Source organism: Asterias rubens, chromosome 4 (assembly GCF_902459465.1).
Source record: "Asterias rubens chromosome 4, eAstRub1.3, whole genome shotgun sequence".
In the NCBI taxonomy this organism is placed as follows: Eukaryota; Metazoa; Echinodermata; class Asteroidea; order Forcipulatida; family Asteriidae; genus Asterias; species Asterias rubens.
Window position 1 is genome coordinate 3,925,918 of NC_047065.1, and position 18,686 is coordinate 3,944,603.

Sequence of the window (18,686 nt, forward strand, 5' to 3'; positions counted from 1 at the left end):
ACCTCTCTCCATTACTCGTTACCAAGTAAGGTTTTATGCTAATAATTATTTTGAGTAATTACCAATAGTTTCCACTGTCTTTAAATCCTACTAATGCTATCACAGCTGTTGAGATCTTACTCACCAGGGCATGTGGTGCAGCACCCATCCTCAGATACCAGAGGCTCCTCGCATGCTGGTGTCGGGCAGTCCTCCACCACACAGCTTGTCTCGCCCTTCTTGCAGGTGCATCTCTCGCATGATTCTGCTGTCACTCCTTCTGCTGTCTCTCCTGAACGCCAGATCTGACCGGCTGGTTTCATCTCTCCGTCGACATCGCAAGGTATCAGGTCCTCTTAAGAATGGAGTCAAAAACAAAATTTTAGGATTAACCAAATAATTGTTTCATTTGGAATGTCTGGTTGATCTGAAAAGTGATGTGCCAGGGGTGAGAGTCAGTGGTAACAAAAAGGTCTGAAACTGGGATACAAACTCTATTGTAAATTTAAATAATGGCATTTCCACCTTTTTGTAACCCTCTGATTTAAAGATTCCAAGGAGCTTTTGGGAACATTATCCGCAGCACTAGACAAGAAGACCAAAGAACAAGATTTCTTTAAATGAGGACAAAAATAATGTCTGATTTTCTTAATCAGGCCGACATAAAAAGTCTGAATTCAGATAAAAGTCTGAAAAATCTCATTCTTGTGCGCCCAATATTCAAACACAACTAATTAATTGTTACTGTATGCGCACATGTCTGGAATAACACAGAGGCCGCGGAGGCCTTAGCCTGCGGTGCCCCTAGGTTTGGCATTGGTGCCCCTTCAAAAGTGTCCATTAGACTTTCGGATTTTCCAATGGAATTGCCCTTTGCAAATTTTCAGATACCATGGCCAAGTTTCATAAAGCTGTTAATCAGAAAATACTGCGCAGCAATTCTCCTTGCTACATGTAAGCAAAACATGAATTTGAAACAAAGTATGTATACTATATGATATTTTTGCTCAGACCCTGTTTTAGCAAAGCCAGATTTGTTTGTGCTTGGCAAGTTTTTTTCTGTGATTAAAGGGTTTATGAAATTGAGTCCAGCAGGCCACATGTACCGTCTGTGACTAGTAAATCTATCACGCTAATTTTTCTCTTTTTTAAAGCAACATTTTCGGCTTAAGGGAGCAATATGAATTTTTGGTTCTGGTTAGTTTTAGTTTTAGTTTATAAAAAAATCTTTGTTTTTTTGTGAGTTATGTTAATATTTTTGTAAATTTGTTTTCACTTAATATGTAAGAATAAGATGTCCTATAAGGTAACAACTAGATATTGTTCTGCCATTGAACATCTTTGAAATTATACACAAACTTCAAATCACTCCTGTATTCTTCTTTTACCTGGGCATTTCTGGCAGCATTCTCCTTCCAGTAGGATGGGGTCAGCGCATTCCACCCGTGGGCAAGCCTTGAAGTCACACTCAACCTGTCCCTGTTTGCATTTACACACGGTGCAGTCGTCCTGTGCCCACTGCTGGCCGTTGGAATACTTCAAACCGTTCATCTCGCAGGAACGACCAACGTCGCCTGAAATAATAACAAACAAATTGTATAAAAATCGGTATTGATGTACAATTGTCTTGCATACAGCTATTTTGATACAACAGTGAGTTTTGATTGTGTGTTATGTAAAATTTGCTTTGAATTTATTTAAAGTATGAATCAGGCTTAAACGTAAAACCTCTTAATGTCCAGAACCGGAAGTAAATTGAATGAATTGTAAAACATGCCAGCAAATTCATAGCTGCTAATTAGGGTTCTGTCAGTTTCGTTTGGCCGGAAATTTGGAATTGGATGTCAATGTCTTTTTATGGTTAAACAGTAAGGGCCTAACCAGTTTAGCGTCCCAACACTAGCTGCTTATTTAAAAAGTCTCCTAAAGTTTGACGATGGAAACATTCAATTGTAGAATAACTGACAGAAAACACCCGTTTGCATTGGTTGATTGCACGAAATAGATCAGGTAGGATTCATGAACTAGGCTTTAAAAATGAATAGTTTTAAAAATTTGAATACATTATCAATGGTCTTTTTAGGCACTGCCTTAAGTTTCCTTTTCATTAGTGTCTTATGATCAGCGACTCTTCATACAAAAATATTTAAACAAACAAAACAGAATTAGGAAGCTTCTAAGAACACCAAGCCATCTTACCTGGGCATTGTTCGCAGCATTCACCCTCCACAGTCAACGGGTTGCCGGTCCTACATTTAGCGACAGGGCAGTTCTTCTGGTTACAGGTCTTGACTCCGTCATCACAGATGCATTCCAGACATCCTGTGTCACGGAAGCGCTCACCATTCTTGTACGTCTTGCCGTCGATCTCACAGGGTTTGGCATCCTCTACACACACACACACACACAAATATCGTAATTATAATAATGAAAATCTAAGTGGTGTTTGAAGCTTTGCATGGTGTGGACAATAAGATCAGGTTTAACTACAAATAGTCAACTAGTGGGTTCAACCATGTGTAAAATCTCTTCTTTTTTTTCTTCTGAAGACAACAAGCAGAGTTTACATTTTGAAACGTCAAGACCAGCTCTATTCAGAGCCAACGCTCCTCCAAAGCATGGCTTGAAGTGTTGGACGCCCATGGCAACAACCTTAGCAACAGACGCAGCCAAAGTCACAGCCGCTAATCCAGAAACATCTCCAGTTTCATTCTTCTCACTAGAAAACAATAGACCCCTTGCATCGGACACCATAACTAATGTCAATCAATGGAATCGTGCAATCGCAGTTCACTGATTTCATCTCATTTTTATACCCCTTTTTCCTTCTAAAATGTTGGGAAAATAATGGAGTCTGCACCACCAGCCAGTCTCCTAGTGGATGATACCCATGCCTACATCCTTACGGACTGTGAAGGGGGTAACCCTGTGTCAGCCTCAGAAGTAGGTGGCAACATGCCCCTGGTGGCAGTTGATTTGTGTCGATAGCCCAAATCAGTTAATTGTACCCCTTATCTTAAAGTGGCCGTCCAGCTGTGTGATTTTAAGCAATCTCTCATAAGAAAGTTTCTGAATTTGTTTTTTATTTAAACTTACTTTGTTCCGATTATGACAGTTAACAAGATGAATTGATTTAAAACAAGATGACAAGTTAAAGTTAAGAAGATAAACTCACCTGGACATACACGGCAGCATTTCCCCTTCACAGCTATTGGGTATTCACAGTCCAGTTGTGGGCACTGATCGGCTGTGCATTTTACCATACCCTCATCGCATGAGCATACTGTGCATTTGTTCTTGCGCCACTGTTGGCCGTTAGAGTATGACATTCCCTCGACGTCACACACCTCTCCGATGGGTGTATCTGGCAAGGGAAGATTTTATTTTAAACCATCAAATATTTTTGCCAAATAGAAGTTAAATTTGCATCTGGGATAATGAACATCAATTTTGGTTGCACCGTTACACCAATGTGTGTAGTACTGAATACTCAGTACTTCCCAGAGTTCTGCGAAAAAATCACAGGCATATTACTCGGGTGCGGTACCCGCTGCTAAAACATAGGATTCAAACTTCCTCTAGGTACCGGGCCATCTCGGTGGTCTAGCTGGTCTGCTCTAGAATTGCCAGGGTTGTGGGTTCCAATCCCACTCGGGTAATATGCCTTCGATTTTGCCCACGGAAATCGGGAGTATACAGTGCCAACACATATCGGTGCAAGGGTAAAACCAAAAGTACATACATATTATTGCAATGAATTACAGGTAAAATACAGGATTGAGGATAACAAACAACATTGTTTAATTTTTACCAAAAAAAATGCATGAGCTTTCGTAGAACTTCATCAGAAAGCTCCTGCAGTTTTGTATGTCATAGTTAGTCTGTAAGTGCTACCACTACCGCCCTTGATTAATCTATCAAACTGGTTCATACTTCCTGTGAGTGGGAATGCGATGTGAATACTGATGTCACAGCGCTGTTTTAGCTGCAAGAATTTGGAGAAGTTGAGCTGAACTCTTCCAAATTATTTGTTGCGAATTTGTGACGCCAATAGGCTGTCGCATCGGCATTCACAGGAGAGAGGAGGATGGCTTCACAAGGCTTTTTTTTCAGTATTGGCTTCCATACCTGGGCAGGTGCCGCAGCAAGTTCCCTCCACCTTAATGGGTTCAGTGCAGTTGGTGACAGGGCAGATGAGATCTGAGCAGACCACAACACCATTCTTACAGAAGCATTCCTTGCAGTCACCGACACGCCATCTGTCGTCGTGGCTGTAGGTCGTACCGTCAACAACGCACTGTTTGACATCAGCTGTGGACAATCAAATTAAAGGTACTGGGCCATTGATTTTTGTGTGTGTTTATTGTAGATTCATAAAGGGAAGGTACGTGTTTGGTAATTACTCAAAACAAATATTAACTTAAAACTGCCTTGATAACAAGCATTGGAAAGCGGTTGATACATGTAGTATACAACATTGTGAGAAATCACCCCCTCTGAAGTAACATAGTTTTTAAGAAAGAGGTAATTTCTCACTAAAATAATAAAAGACTTCTAGCCACAAGTCTTTTAATCACACAAATTCGTCCAACAAGGGTGTTTTTCCTTCATAGTTTTCTCGCAACTTTGATGACCAATTGAGCTCAAATTTTCACAGGCTTGTTATTTTATGGTTATGTTGGGATACACCAAGTGAGAAGACTGGTCTTTGACATTTACCAAAGGTGTCTAGTTCCTTTAACTGTTGGATAATTTGATAATAAAGTAATTCGGGCCGAATTTATGTTTCGGATAAGAACACCCCCATTTGTTTGTGAATGAATAGTTCCATTCCTTACACCACTCCACTGACCACAATTGTACCATACCACTTTCTTTGTAATGCTAATTAATAATTTCTGCTTATCAAAGAAATTTCTGATCACATGACAGTTGTACTATGACCTTCCGACCTTTGACACTTACATCTACATGTAGTACAGCACTCTCCGTCCAGCTGCACCTCTCCCTGTTCGTCACACATCTTAGCCTCGCAGGGCTTCTGGTAGCAGACGGTGGAGCGACGGACACAATTACAGAACAAGCAGTCATTGGGCTCGAAGAATGAGCCGTCAGGATAGGACCTGTCACCGCTGAGTTCACAAGCAAGGTCTTGGGGTAGGGGGAAACCAGGATCTTCTGCATACAGGAAAAGAGAAAAGAATTAGAGTTTAGTTTTATTCCAACATTGGTAGGAAACAAATATAGTTTAAGCATTACATACCTACAAACAGTGACTGAATCGTTATTATTACAAATTTAAGATAATTAGACTGTTCATGTTATTACCAATATGCAGAGGAAAATGTGAAGCATTGGTGTTTTTAAGATTTTCTCTGGTACAGACAAAGACTTGGACTGGACAAGGAACATGAAACTCTTGACAGAAAGACAAACTGACAGATGAGACCAGCCAGATAAATAAATTACTACGTTGTATAAAGTAAAATTATGATGCTTACAATGACATTTAACAGTTAACTTATTGGCTTTGTAAATACGTGTTTAAGAAGTTACACTTTAAGCATGAGGGATTGCTTTATGTTGGTCTTAAGATTGTACCAAAATATAACACCATGCTTGCGGGTCTACAAGGCTATAGTTTCGCATCCATCTCCGACTCACCTGGACATTGAGGGCAGCATTCGCCGGGTACCTTTTCGGCGTTGTCGCACTCGGGCACCGGGCACACGTAGTTGCGGCAGCTGATTGCGTCGTCGATGCACAGGCAGTCTATGCACTCATTGATTCGGATGTAGTCCCTGTGATTGAACATGATGCCAGCCACTTCACATGCCATTGACACCTCTGTGTTTTAAAGGAACGTTACAGAATTGGTAAGAAAAAAACTTGTCTAAGACCACAGATTGACATAGAAAATGACATGGTCTAATGATAATGATAGTAGAAAACATCCCATGAAACATATTCTGTCCAATTTCTATTTCATAGCGCTGCCAACCATAATCACACGAAAAGGCGTGCTAACCTTCAATGCAAACTGATGGTGAACACACAATATTTTTCTGTTAATCTGTGAAATATGCTTGCACCGTAGCAAATTTTTCTGCAACAGTGAGCACAAAACCTTGCTTATCGTTAAGCAGCGCTATGAAATTAGGCCCTGGACAATATGCTCAACATCTATAAACCATACCGCAACCCTTGGGGATCTTACCAACACAGATGGGGCAGCATTCCCCTTCGGGAGTGACTTGATCTTCACAGGTGAGACGTGGGCAGATAGGAGTGACGCAAGATACGGTAGTATCCAGACAGGAGCAGAAGCTACAATCAGAGTACCACCTGGCGCCATCTTGGTAGGCAAGGCCGGTGTCGGCCTTGCAGCCTGGAGCTGGGGCAGGCTCTGAACGAGGGAAAGAAGGATCAGATGAATTTAAAATAGGCAAAGTATAAGAATAAAAATAAGAATGGACATTTGTAGCGCGCCATATCTGTCAGAAAGACAGTCCAGGTGCAGAAAAAGAAACTAAATGAGGTGCTGTAATTTTTGAGAAATGAGTTAAACAATTTTACATGCTAAAATAATTTCAAAAAATAAATATAATTTGATCTTGTTCTTTTGGGAGGGGATAAAAAAAAAAATTCTGGTTTAAAAGAGAACAAAAAATCCCTGTAGTAATCTCACCAGCACATTCCAGACAGCATTTTCCCTCCACCTTCATTGGGTTGTCACATTCCAAAACCTCCATGCAGGCAATGTCAGCACATCGTATCTTGCTCTTCTTGCACCAGCACTCGGTGCAGTCCGTGGTTCTCCATCGCTCTCCCTCCTTGTACGTCTCATTCTTCAGAGTACAGACTGGTCCGGGCTCTGTTATAACAAATCAGACAAAATACTCAGTTCTTGTATATAATAATCAGTTCTTATATTGACCCCTTGCCATGCTCACCCTTTTGGTGGCCAATAGGTTTGAGTGTAAACGCTGCATCGCCTAAATGCGCACTACACTGAATAACGCACAGTGACATTACCCCCCAAAGGGGTGCACCCAAGATTATTCTGATGATGACGTCATGTGAATTGGGTAAAAGCGCTTCAGCACACCCCTATTAAAGCGCCTGCAAGGTACTGGGAACTACACTTTGAATTATGAGACCTTTTCGATATTAAGTGCATTGTTGTTACACACCACACAGGACCAATGGCTTTACGTTCCATCCGAAGGACGAAGAAATGGTTAAGTGTCTTGCATTAGGATACAAGTGTCACGACTGGGATTTGAACACACACTCTGCTGAACAGAAACACCAGAGTTTAAAATTGATCGGTGCCCTTAACGGTTCCGCCATGACACTTCCACAAAGTCAAGTTTCTATTCTTTTTGCGTTTTCCCTCAACCCTTTAGAGACCGTTCATTTCTGTATAATCAACAACTTAAGCCCAGACACTGGTAATCTGGTTTTTTTTTTCTGCACTGCTATTTTCAGGTAAAATGTCAAAAAAATTAATAAGAATCAGAAACATATGCACAAATTGCAACCATTACAAAGGTTTAATGATAGTATGAACGTCAATTTTTTTTAATTGTCTACAAGTCCTCATCAAATCGTACCTGGGCAAGTCGGGCAACAATCGCCATCTTTCAAGATTGGGGGCACCTTGCAGTCAAGAGTAGGGCAAGCATCGAGGTTACATGAGATGCTTCCAGTATCGCAGACACAAGAGGAACACTTCTCCAGAGAGAACCTGGAGCCGTCGGGGTAAACAGTGCTCTCGTGGGTGCAGAATTTGGCAGTCTCTGACGGGAGGAAATCAAAGTTACAGTTTTAAAATTTTAATAATAAGTTTTAAACCGAAAGGTTCGGCATTGGACTGTGAGAATCTTGTCGTTTTAGCCAGGTTGTTTTTTCAAAGGAAAAGCTGGAAATCATCCTAGTTTTTACGATACGTTTCAAATACAGTCTGAAAGAGTATCAACTACAATGGCACTAAAATACACCAAATTATTGTGAGGTTTAGACGTGTAACATTTTCTCCACTTTCATGAGGACTCTATCTATTGAAAATATTGGCTTAATATGACCCTTGGGAGCCTACACAATGACCGCAATATTAATAATAACATCAAACGCTTATAAAGTGCACATATCTACCAACAAGGTACTCAAGGTGCTTAGTATAATTTTATACATTGTTACAGAAGAATAGGTTATTGAAGTTATGAATTCTAAGACCCAACTACGGTAGCACCTTATAAGGGTTTACAAGGTGCTACAGAGCATTCAGCAGCCACAGTCAGGAACACCCGGGGCGAACCCCTTCTCTTTTTGATAATTGCACTGGGTTCTTTTACACAACACACAGGACCAACTCCTTTGCGTCCCATCCGAAGGATGAAGCAAAAGTGTCTTGCTTAACGACACAACTCGACTGGGACTCGAACCCCACACTCTGCTGATCAGAAACACCAGAGTTTGAAGTCGGTGCTCTTAATCGCTCGGCCATGACACTTCCCGAGATGTCCGGCCCAAAGAACTCACCGTTACACGTCGGGCAGCAGGCTCCCTCTAGGATGACTGGGATGTCACACGGTGCGAGATCGCAGGCCATCACATCACACATCAGGGTTAGATCTTTACCACATCGGCAACTCTTGCAGGGTGTTGGGTTGAAGGTCTCGCCCACGGTGTACCGCTGTCCGTCGATCTCACAGAAGCCAGGTTCTGGGAAGAGAGATGTGGGAAATGATTGCAAAGTGTATTTTCATTGTTCCTTTACTAATTTATTTGGGTTTACTGTCTAAATGTTTTGCAATTTTACTCCTCGGATTGTTTTGTAAGGTTCTTATATATTGTATTGTATTTTCATTTGTTTGGATTGCTGTATATTTTCTTGTTGTAATTTTTTTAAATATTCTTATGATTATTTTGTTATGCGCTTGTGTACATTTTATGGAATGGGCGCAATATAAATGGATAAATTATTATAAATTATTATGGTAGTCAGCAGGGCTAGTAACCCGGAATTTTTAGTAGCCCTGATGAGATTTTGGTAGCCTGAAAAACACATTTCCCTTTGAGTCGTAACATGACCAATAGGTCGCGAAAAGTGTTTCATTTTATTTAATAACATCAGCACAGTTCATTATTGCTTGTGTTGTTGGTTTGTGCATTATATTTCCAATAGCTCGCCTGGCTATCAAAACTGGAAAATTAGTAGCCCGGCTGTAAACCTGGTAGTCCCGAGCTAGCGCAGCACAGTTCATTATTGCTTGTGATGTTGGTTTGTGCATTACATTTCCAATAGCTCGCCTGGCTATCAAAACTGGAAAAATTAGTAGCCCGGCTGTAAACCTGGTAGTCCCGAGCTAGTGGACTAGTGGCAATTTTCGACCGCTGGGGAAACTTACCAACGCAGGAACTGCAGCACTCGCCGTCCCTTAGTACAGGGTTGGTACAGCTGACGGGCGCACATTGGACTTCGGTGCACACTGTGCGGCCGCTGTCACACTGACAGAGCTTGCAGGGGTTTGCTGGCGTCCAAGTTTGTCCTTCGACGTAGGTCTTTCCTTCGGATTCACATGGGGTTTCACCTAAATTTGAAGATCAAAATGTATAGGAATGTTTGTCATAATCCCACTAAAACTGAAACTTCCTTCCTTGTCTTCTCTCCGTTGGGTAATTGGCTAGTACAGTCATTAAATTCGCTTTTCTGAGAGCCCTTGGCTTCACAACCAGAATAAATGAAAAAGGAAATGAAAAGGAAATGAAAATGAAAAAGAGCTCACCAGCACACTGTGGACAGCAGGCTCCCTCGACATCCTGTGCAGTACAGTTCAACACTGGACAGGTCTGGGTCGTACAAGTGGAGGCTCCACCCAGGCAGGTACATGTTGTACATTCATCCTCCTGCCACTCCTGACCATGGGAATAAATGCCCTTCTTTGTGACACAAGGCTCAGCTGTAAAAAAAAAAAAAAAAAAAAAAAAAAACATTCTAAGACCGTGTTGGTGGGAACTACAGGCAGGCCTGATATAAACGGAGACAACGATGGGCGATTGCATCCCTGGCCCCTGGTCATTGCCTTGGTGCCCTTGAAATGCTCCAGCAGAAAATTTCCTCAAAGGGTGCCTTTTACCAAGAAGAAAATGCCTTGGTGCCCTTGCCCTTTCAAAAACGAAGCAAACAGGCCTGTACAGGGGTGCGGTTTGGCGGTTGTAACCATTCACTGTTTCGGTTGAATTGGCCATTGGTTAATCACTGGGCAATGACCCAAACGGTTGTTGGTTAAGACCGCCAAAATGCACCCTAGAGCTACGCTGTTTTGCTGGTGGACAACTGGTGGAGGCCATACAGCCCTTGCATTTTCCTTCCATGTGGTCTTATCCTCAAACTATGGTTACTAACCTGGGCACTCCTTGCAGCATTTCCCGTCCCTGAGGATGGCATTGCTACAAGTCAATGGCTTGCAGGATACCTCAGTACAGCTGATCACGCCCTCACTGCAGAAACAATTGGTGCATGGACCCTTCTGGAACTGTTGGCCTTCCTGGTACATATTACCCTTGAACTCGCAGGGTATTCCTACGGGTTCTGTCCATACACGCAGAAAGAAAAAGGACAGTTAAAGGAATTTTACAGAATTTGTTTTTGCTAACGAAACAGTTGCTGGCAGTGCAAGCACTTTATGTAATCCACCATATACATAAACTGACAAACCTGTACAAGTTTGAGATCGATCGTTCATCATCTGGGTCACGAGAGAATAGTGAAAAACCGATTACAAATTTTGCATTGCATCGATGCCAAAATAAAAATGAATAAAACGCTCACTGAGCGATAAACTCCAAATGCGAAGTTTGATTATTTATTTCTCATCAAATATGACACATTTTAGACAGAAATATTTCAAGGCATGTTTTCAACTATCATCATCATTAGACTGTGTACATGTAAGTTTTATGTAAATCTGTGATCATCTTCACGATTTTTGTTTCTTACCAATTCTGTAACGTTCCTTTAATAGTTTGTGGATTTTTTTATCCATTATCAAAATTACCAAATAGATTAGAACCAAATAGATAAGGAGCAACTCTATGTACCAAATACATTTTGTTTCAGACAGGCGAACTCAACATAATATTTGCATTGGTTTGGCTCATGACAAGATCAACGTCTGAAACCAAGGCATTCTAGAGTCGTTATGAACGACTTCAACAGTCGATCTTTCGACTTCTTGCGTGTGCAGTCACTCCGAACTGTTTCAGGCGTCAAACTTTTAATGTACTTCATTCAGAATTTGGTTCGGCGGGACTCTAGAGCACCTGTTTGAAACGGTCGTTAGTTACTTAAAGGGAAGGTACACGCTTGGTAATTACTCAAAACAAATATTAACTTAAAAGCTGACTTGGTAATGACCCTTGGAGAGCTGTTGATAGTATAAAACATTGTGGGAAATCACCCCCTCTGAAGTAACATAGTTTTTAAGAAAGAGGTATTTTCTCACTTAAATTATAAAAGACTTCTACCCAGAAGTCTTTTATTCCTATCTGAAAGCACACAAATTCGTTCAACAAGGGCGCTTTTTCTCTCATCATTTTCTCGCAACTTCGATGACCAATTTACCTCAAATTTTTACAGGCTTGTTATTTGATGCTCATGTAGAGATACACCAAGTGAGAAGACTGGTATTTGACAATTACCGAATGTGTACCTTCCCTTTAACAATGAAGTCCACAAGTGACGCTTTACCTTGAGCACACGTTGGACAGCAAGCTCCGTCGGCGGTGACCTGGTCCTCACATTCCAAGAGGTCACATGACTGGAGAACACAGGTCAGCAACCCAGCGGTACACCGGCAGGTCTCGCACGGGTTGTTAACCGGCTTCCACGAGTCGCCATCTTGATGTACTTCTCCGAATTGATCGGTACAGGGCTCGTCGGCTATTTGTTCAAAAAGAAAACAGTTCAAAGCTTATAGGTGGTCATTAGTTAACAATTTAAGACTGTCGGTGTTTTACCTTTACACGAATGGAAGGCACCTCATGGTTTCACCAGGTCCTGTGGAAAAAATCGACAGACATACAACTTGCATGGGATTTGAACCCACCATCCCAAAGACATATAATTATAATAATTTGGGAGGCTAATCATCCTAACTCGCAGCTAAGAGCTGACATGCAGAGGAGGCGGCTACAACGTGTTCGAGAAGCAGGCATGCAAGGGCGCCTTTGGCAGCCAGCCACATCAACCTAGTATGACCACAGAGTACAGCCAGTGATCGATAACGTTTGATTTTTCCTGAGGGAGGAAAACCAGATGGTCTGGAAAACCCTTGTGGCACAGCAGTGAACCGACACACAAGTCAACTCACATAGGGCCCTGGCCGGGTATCGAACCAGGGTCACCTTGGTGAGAGGCGAGCGCTTTACGCACAAGCCAACCATGCCCCCAACCATACATATGAATCAAACCTGCGACACTACAGGCGTACTACCTGCATTGAATTTGAACCCACCACCCATCAGGCATACTACTCAAAACTGCGACCCTCACCACCTCAAGAGCAGATGTCTTACCGCTAGACCACTGAGCATGCCCAGTAGCTAGAGGTCAGATTGAATCCTTAGCAGAATAACACAACAATTGAATTATAGATGTTATAATGAACTTTTATTGGCCGAGCAAAGTTGCATGGTTTAAGCTCTATAAACAAATTCATTTGTACTAAAATATTCCTCCCTCCCCCCTGACTCAAACCCATTACTTTCTGCGCAAAGCAAATTTTTATGTCATATGACTGTTTTCGCAGGGAATGTTCATCAGATGGTTAAGCACATTTCAATTGTTGCAAATTATTTGTTATAAATTTGTGAGGCCAAAATTCGTATCGCAGTTGCAGTCGCATGAAGTACGGACCGGGCTTAACTCGAAAACAAAAACCTTTTTTATAAAATACGTACTTGGGCATGTTTCACAGCATTCCCCTTCAACAGCAGGGACTGGTTCAGCGCAGAGTGGTTCAGCGCATTCCTTGGATTCGCAGAGGATTTTACCGTCGGCGCAGCTGCACACATCGCAGTCGTTGGGTCGCCACTGGGCCTTGTCTGGGTACGTCACACCAGGCGTTGGTGTGCACTCCAATCGTTGCTCCAGATCTAAGTATCCAAAGAGAGGGAATCAGAGATTTTAAATTTCCAAATTCAATCATATCATTAATTTTTATATTAAAAAAAAAACAACTGGCAGTACAAAGCTGTATTATGTGACATTACAAAGTAAAATTATTGTTGAAACTATTGTTTCAGTTGCAGGCCCTAGGATGTGGAATTCCATACCACACTCCATCAAACGTTCTAGCTCTGTTCTAAACCTTTTGCCAAGTCCAAATGGCCACTGAAAGCGTTATTTCTTAACCAGCGATTCTCGTCAGCATGTTCTCATCATAGAGAGACCGGCTTTTGCTGGACTTTCTTTGACTCAATGCTGCAGGCTTTGCCTTGCCGTGGTTTCCCTCTTGGTTTTTGATTTCATTCTCAATGTTTTATCTTGTCATTCTCTGAGCGCTTTGCAACCTTAGGAAAAGGCGCTACATAAAAGGCGTTATTATTATTATAATATAATGAAAGTCTGATTTTTGATTTCTTGATAGTGAACATCCTTACCTGTGGAGCAAACTTCACAGCATTTTCCCTCTGGGGTGTGAGCTTGTTGACAAGTAGGATCTACCCCCGAGCAGATGGTTAAAGAACAGGACAGAGAGCCGTCTGTGCAAAGACACGTCGAGCAGGGATCCGGCTTGTAGCTTTCACCATTCTGGATTCTTTTGTTGCTGGTAGGGTCGACGCAGAACAGATCTGCAATGCAAACAATTGAAGAAGTACATGTAGATGCAGTAGAGTTACAAATGTGGTATTTTTGTTTATAAACAGGGAGTTGGGACCGTACAGAAATTTAACATTCTGAGAATGGGGCAGAAAAATCACCATGAGACGAAGCTTGCCGATTGAACAGTTGGAGGTTTTACAAACTCCCTACATTATCACAAAAACAAAGCAGCAGCACTAATCAAAACCTCTGGTTAACTATTTTCAACACATGAACAAAAATTGAAGAAAAAACACACACATTTCAACACATTACAGTGTTACTGGATCAGTTTAAATAATAAGGTTTAAAAACAGTTTCGTTTTTGTTTGTCGAAATTGGGCACAGGGAAATATATTGAGAAGAATGACATATCAAAAACACAAAAACAAATTCTCTAAAGCAAAGGGGATACAATTTAGTTGATTTTCTAATGCGACACATGTGCTTTAAAGACACTGGACACCTTTGATAATTGTCAAAGACCAATCTTCTCACTTGGTGTATCCCGTGTATCTCAACGTATGCACAAAATAACAAATCTGTGAAAATTTGAACTCAATTGGTCATCGAAGTTGCGAGAAGGGTAATGGAAGAAAAGAAAAAAAAACTTGTCACACGAAGTTGTGTGCTTTCAGATGCTTGATTTCGGGACCTCAAAATCTAATTCTGAAGTCTTGAAATCAAATTCAAATTTTTTAGTGGAAAATTACTTCTTTCTTGAAAACTTTGTTACTTCAGAGAAAGCCGTTTTTCACAATGTTTAATGTTTTGATCATCAAGTAAGTTTTTTTATGCTAACAATTATGCTGAGCAATTACCAAAAGTATCCAGTGCCTTTAAAGACTTTTTTTTTTTTTAGTTGGACATGTTCGGCACAGGGAAATATATTGAGAAAAAGAAAATGATTTCACATTTATTTTTTCTTCAAAAGCCAAGCGGCTTTATTAAAGTTGATTTCCTACCTGGGCAAACTGGACAGCACTGGTCCGGCGGTGTGACCAGCTCTACCAGGCAATCCACTCCGCGCGGGCAAGGTTGGTTTGTGCACAGCACTGTACCCTTATCACATTTACAGTTGATGCAGAGGTCTTTGGAGAACCTCTCTCCCTGGACGTAGGTCTCGCCCTCAAAGTCGCAGCCTGTAATGAAAATAAATAAAAACAATAATAATACCAAACCAAGACCTGTGGCCAAGGGCTTCGTAAGATTTGGCAGGTGAAAGTAAAAGTAGCACCGAGGGTGGTTTGATCGCTTGGCACCATTCTGAAAGCACTAGGGAAACATCTAGACGAAATAGGGACACATGTGAGGATAGATCTGTTGCAGAAGGCTGTGCTTTTGGGAACAGCGAGGATCCAGAGAAAGACCCTCAGGATCTAAAGCTACGGGACATAGCCCCACTTGAGGAATTACCGGCACAAAGGAAAATGTTGTCTTTCTTTTGCATGATGTGATAAAATGAAATAATATTTATAACAATAATTTATTTTTTATGAAGCGCTTCCACCATTATAACCCCTAATCAATTGGCCTTAATTCGTTCCTTAAACCATCTATTACTCAGCCCCCTGGGAGAAGTAAACAGCCAGTGCAACAAATATGCGCTACTAGGCAAAATCAATAACAATAACCATCTCTGCCCTCACAGGTACCCATTCACCCCTGATGGGTGGAGAGAAGCAATTATAGTTAAGTCTGTTGCTCAGGGGCACAAATGACACGACCAGGTCTCGAGCCCACTCTCTGCTGAACAGAAACACTAGAGCTTGAGTTCGGTGCTCTTATCTGCTCAGCCACGAACCTGTAACGTTCTGCGGGCCAGTTTCTTCCCCGCAGGTCAAACAGCAGGTGTCTGGATTTTCTACGTAGACGTCGCACGTCAGTGGTTCGCACACCTCTGGTACGCAGTCAACCACACCAGCAGCGCAGGTACATTCGAGGCAAGAGTTGGGCTTCCACGTTTGTCCCTCCAAGTACTGCTCTCCCTTGTAGTCGCAGAAATCGGGTGCCTCTTGAATTTGTAAAACACAATTATTAAAGTTATCATAAGCTATGAATACAACAATTTTGTGATCATACTTATACATATTATGATCATAATGCACATGGGGTGACCTCTCATTCATAAAACGGTTGTGGATGGGTTGTGGTTTTTGTAATATGATCACATTGTGGTCTGCAGTTCGGCGGCGAGGCGGCGCACAAGGCTCCCACACAGGGGAGAGAATTGATACATTGTGTTACTTCTGACGTGTCTGTGGGATACCGTCTGGGCGCTAAAGTCTTTGATGTTATTTTTTCAATTAGGGAACCTTGGGGTTGGTTCAGGGACTTTTTTTTTTTAAACAGCCCATTGTGGTTGCAAGACGTCACAATTAGGGAAGACATTGTGATACTTCATCAAAACCACGATATGCCGATAATTCGATTAACAAAAAATCAAGACAATATGGTAACCGTTTCAGAAATGGTATCGCGATTTTCGATTATATTGAGATATCGCCCAAGCTTACTTGTTTTTTAAACAGCCACAATTTTGTTCTTCATGCCTTTGGTTTTAAAAGCCCTACTCTGCAGCGATCCGGGGTAGTCTTTACTGTTTTACCTTCATGTTTTTATGAATTTGATCTTAATTATATAACAAATAAAAAATAAAACTGAGAAATCACACTCCTGATCCTGGTACCTTTGCAATATGGACAGCACGATGTTGGATCGTTGTACTCAATTTCCCCAACACACATGGGTATGTCACACGCTATAGCCTGACATGAGATATCGGAGTTGAAGCACGTGCACGTTGTACAACTATCCACGTCCCATAGGTCGCCGTGAGGGTAGAGTTTCCCGTTTTGGAAGCAAGGTTTACCGATCGCCTTCTCTTCATCCTCTGTTGAAAAAAAAAATAAAAATTTAAAAACCAAAGCATTTAGAGGTCGAAATAATCACACTGTGGAATAATGCTGGGATAACTGAAATCAGACACAGCCACTTAAGGACACAAAGGTCACAATCTGGACTCAAACCCACACTCTGCTGATCAAAAACATCAGAGCTTGAGTCCGGAACACCTGTGCAAACCCCTAAAAACGTTGATAAGTGTACTGGCTTCTTTTATGTGCCTTACACAACAAACGGGATCTACGGCTTTACATCCCATCCGAAGGGCAAACCAATCATAGTTAATTTTGTTAAAACTTTTTTTTGGTATGCTAGTCGCCTGACACACAAGGCCTGAAGGCCACTTCAAGGTGTGGGCTACAATTATTTTTTTCCAGAGGCCATTGCCACCTACTCCTAGGGCTGAAACAGGGTTACCCCTTTTACAGTCCATACGAATGTAGGCTTGGGATCATCAATTCGAAGCCTGGCCGATAGAGCAGAAAGCACTACCTCCCCAATTTTATGTAGCAAGTGTCACGACCTAGATCCGAACCCACACCGTGCTGATCAAACACCAGTGCTTGAATCCGGTGCTCTTAACCGCTTGGCCATGACACTGCCGATCTTGCTCAAGGACACACATGTCATGACCGGGATTGGAACCCACACTCTACAGAAACATCCCACCTCTGACACCATGTAAAGAAGGTAGCAACTTCTTATGTAGGAGGCTAGGTTAGCTTTATTCAAGATGATACACGAATAGTGACTTACATGTGTGCGGCCGTGTCATAAGGTGATGCATGATGAGAAATAAATATTACACTTGAGTCAGTCTGCTAACAGCATACTGCTACAGTCCAGCCGTCGATTTCACAAAACTCTATCTAACTTAGGATTAATCTTAAGACATAGGACGAGTCCCAGCCCTTAACTGCAGCATATAAACCTTAAGATTAATCCTAAGTTAGGACGAGTTACTCGAGATAAGATTAATCTCAGCGTTTTGTGAAATCGACGGCAGTGCTCTTATCCGGGGAGATCTTACCTGGGCAGACCACACAGCACTCTCCTTCCCTGACTGTGGGCTCCACTCCTCCCTCGCACTCCTCCACTGGGATGCATTCCGTCTTTGCACAGCTGGTGAATCCATTGCTACATGAGCAATCGATGCAGTCGTTCAGCTTCCATGTCTGGCCATGGTAGTAAGAGTTCTCACCCTGGACGCACGGCAGTGGCTCTATGGCTGGGTCGTCTGGTAATAAAAAGAAAATAGTTATAATAACAATAATAATTATCTTCAAGTACGCGCTAATCCTCCAATCAGATTCGCAGAATGTAGTGGTAATAAAAACCTATATTGCACGGCTAATATCACTACCATGCGTATTGTGTGTTCTATGTCACGCGCCAAGTTTGCTTGAAGATAAATACATTATCACACGCGCGCTTGTGGAAATACGGAAAATATAGCGCGTCGGCCTCGTTGGATATGGGACGCAGAAGCGCTATATTTTTCCGTATTCCACTCGCGCTTGTGTGATAACTTATATTGTGGCTTCTTATAGAGCATGCATATCCATCGCTTAGTGAGGCTTAAGGGGCTTTAAAATAATAAAAAAGTTAGAGAAATTTAACCCTACCCTTGCATCTTGGGCAGCAGTCAGTCTCTCCTTGCACAGTCTCGACGCAATCGAGGGGTTCACAGATGTCAGCAACGCATTCGATCTCCCGCTCGGTGCAAGTACACTTGAGGCAGTTGGTCTGGTACCACGTATCGCCATCCTTGTAGCCGCCACAGTCCTTGCTCTCTGGGGGCACTGGGGAGGATATACGTAAAGGTTTTGTTATAATTATAATTCAAAGATGATCTCTAAATAACAAATATTTAAGCCAGGTTGATGACCAGATGAACCTGATGAAGGACTGCATTTTTTACAAAGTTCTCCAG

The 18,686-nt window shown here is 41.9% G+C and overlaps 1 protein-coding gene across 4 annotated transcripts in view; it reads right to left on the minus strand.

Moving 5' to 3' along the window:
• The window catches only part of LOC117289004 (zonadhesin-like), a 64,353-nt gene that overhangs the window by 29,835 nt on the left and 15,832 nt on the right, over positions 1-18,686 (minus strand). For all 4 annotated transcript variants that reach the window (XM_033769897.1, XM_033769895.1, XM_033769894.1 and 1 more), the window contains 22 exons: positions 18,379-18,555; positions 17,784-17,990; positions 16,539-16,742; positions 15,654-15,863; positions 14,815-14,991; positions 13,648-13,839; positions 12,946-13,140; positions 11,735-11,926; positions 10,391-10,576; positions 9,771-9,944; positions 9,393-9,575; positions 8,524-8,706; positions 7,596-7,781; positions 6,668-6,853; positions 6,197-6,385; positions 5,644-5,826; positions 4,945-5,157; positions 4,108-4,290; positions 3,155-3,343; positions 2,179-2,367; positions 1,368-1,553; positions 125-334 (listed from right to left, as the gene is read on the minus strand). In XM_033769897.1, the coding sequence (XP_033625788.1) occupies positions 125-334; positions 1,368-1,553; positions 2,179-2,367; positions 3,155-3,343; positions 4,108-4,290; positions 4,945-5,157; positions 5,644-5,826; positions 6,197-6,385; positions 6,668-6,853; positions 7,596-7,781; positions 8,524-8,706; positions 9,393-9,575; positions 9,771-9,944; positions 10,391-10,576; positions 11,735-11,926; positions 12,946-13,140; positions 13,648-13,839; positions 14,815-14,991; positions 15,654-15,863; positions 16,539-16,742; positions 17,784-17,990; positions 18,379-18,555 (4,194 nt within the window). The remainder of the gene's footprint in view (positions 1-124; positions 335-1,367; positions 1,554-2,178; positions 2,368-3,154; positions 3,344-4,107; positions 4,291-4,944; positions 5,158-5,643; positions 5,827-6,196; positions 6,386-6,667; positions 6,854-7,595; positions 7,782-8,523; positions 8,707-9,392; positions 9,576-9,770; positions 9,945-10,390; positions 10,577-11,734; positions 11,927-12,945; positions 13,141-13,647; positions 13,840-14,814; positions 14,992-15,653; positions 15,864-16,538; positions 16,743-17,783; positions 17,991-18,378; positions 18,556-18,686) is intronic.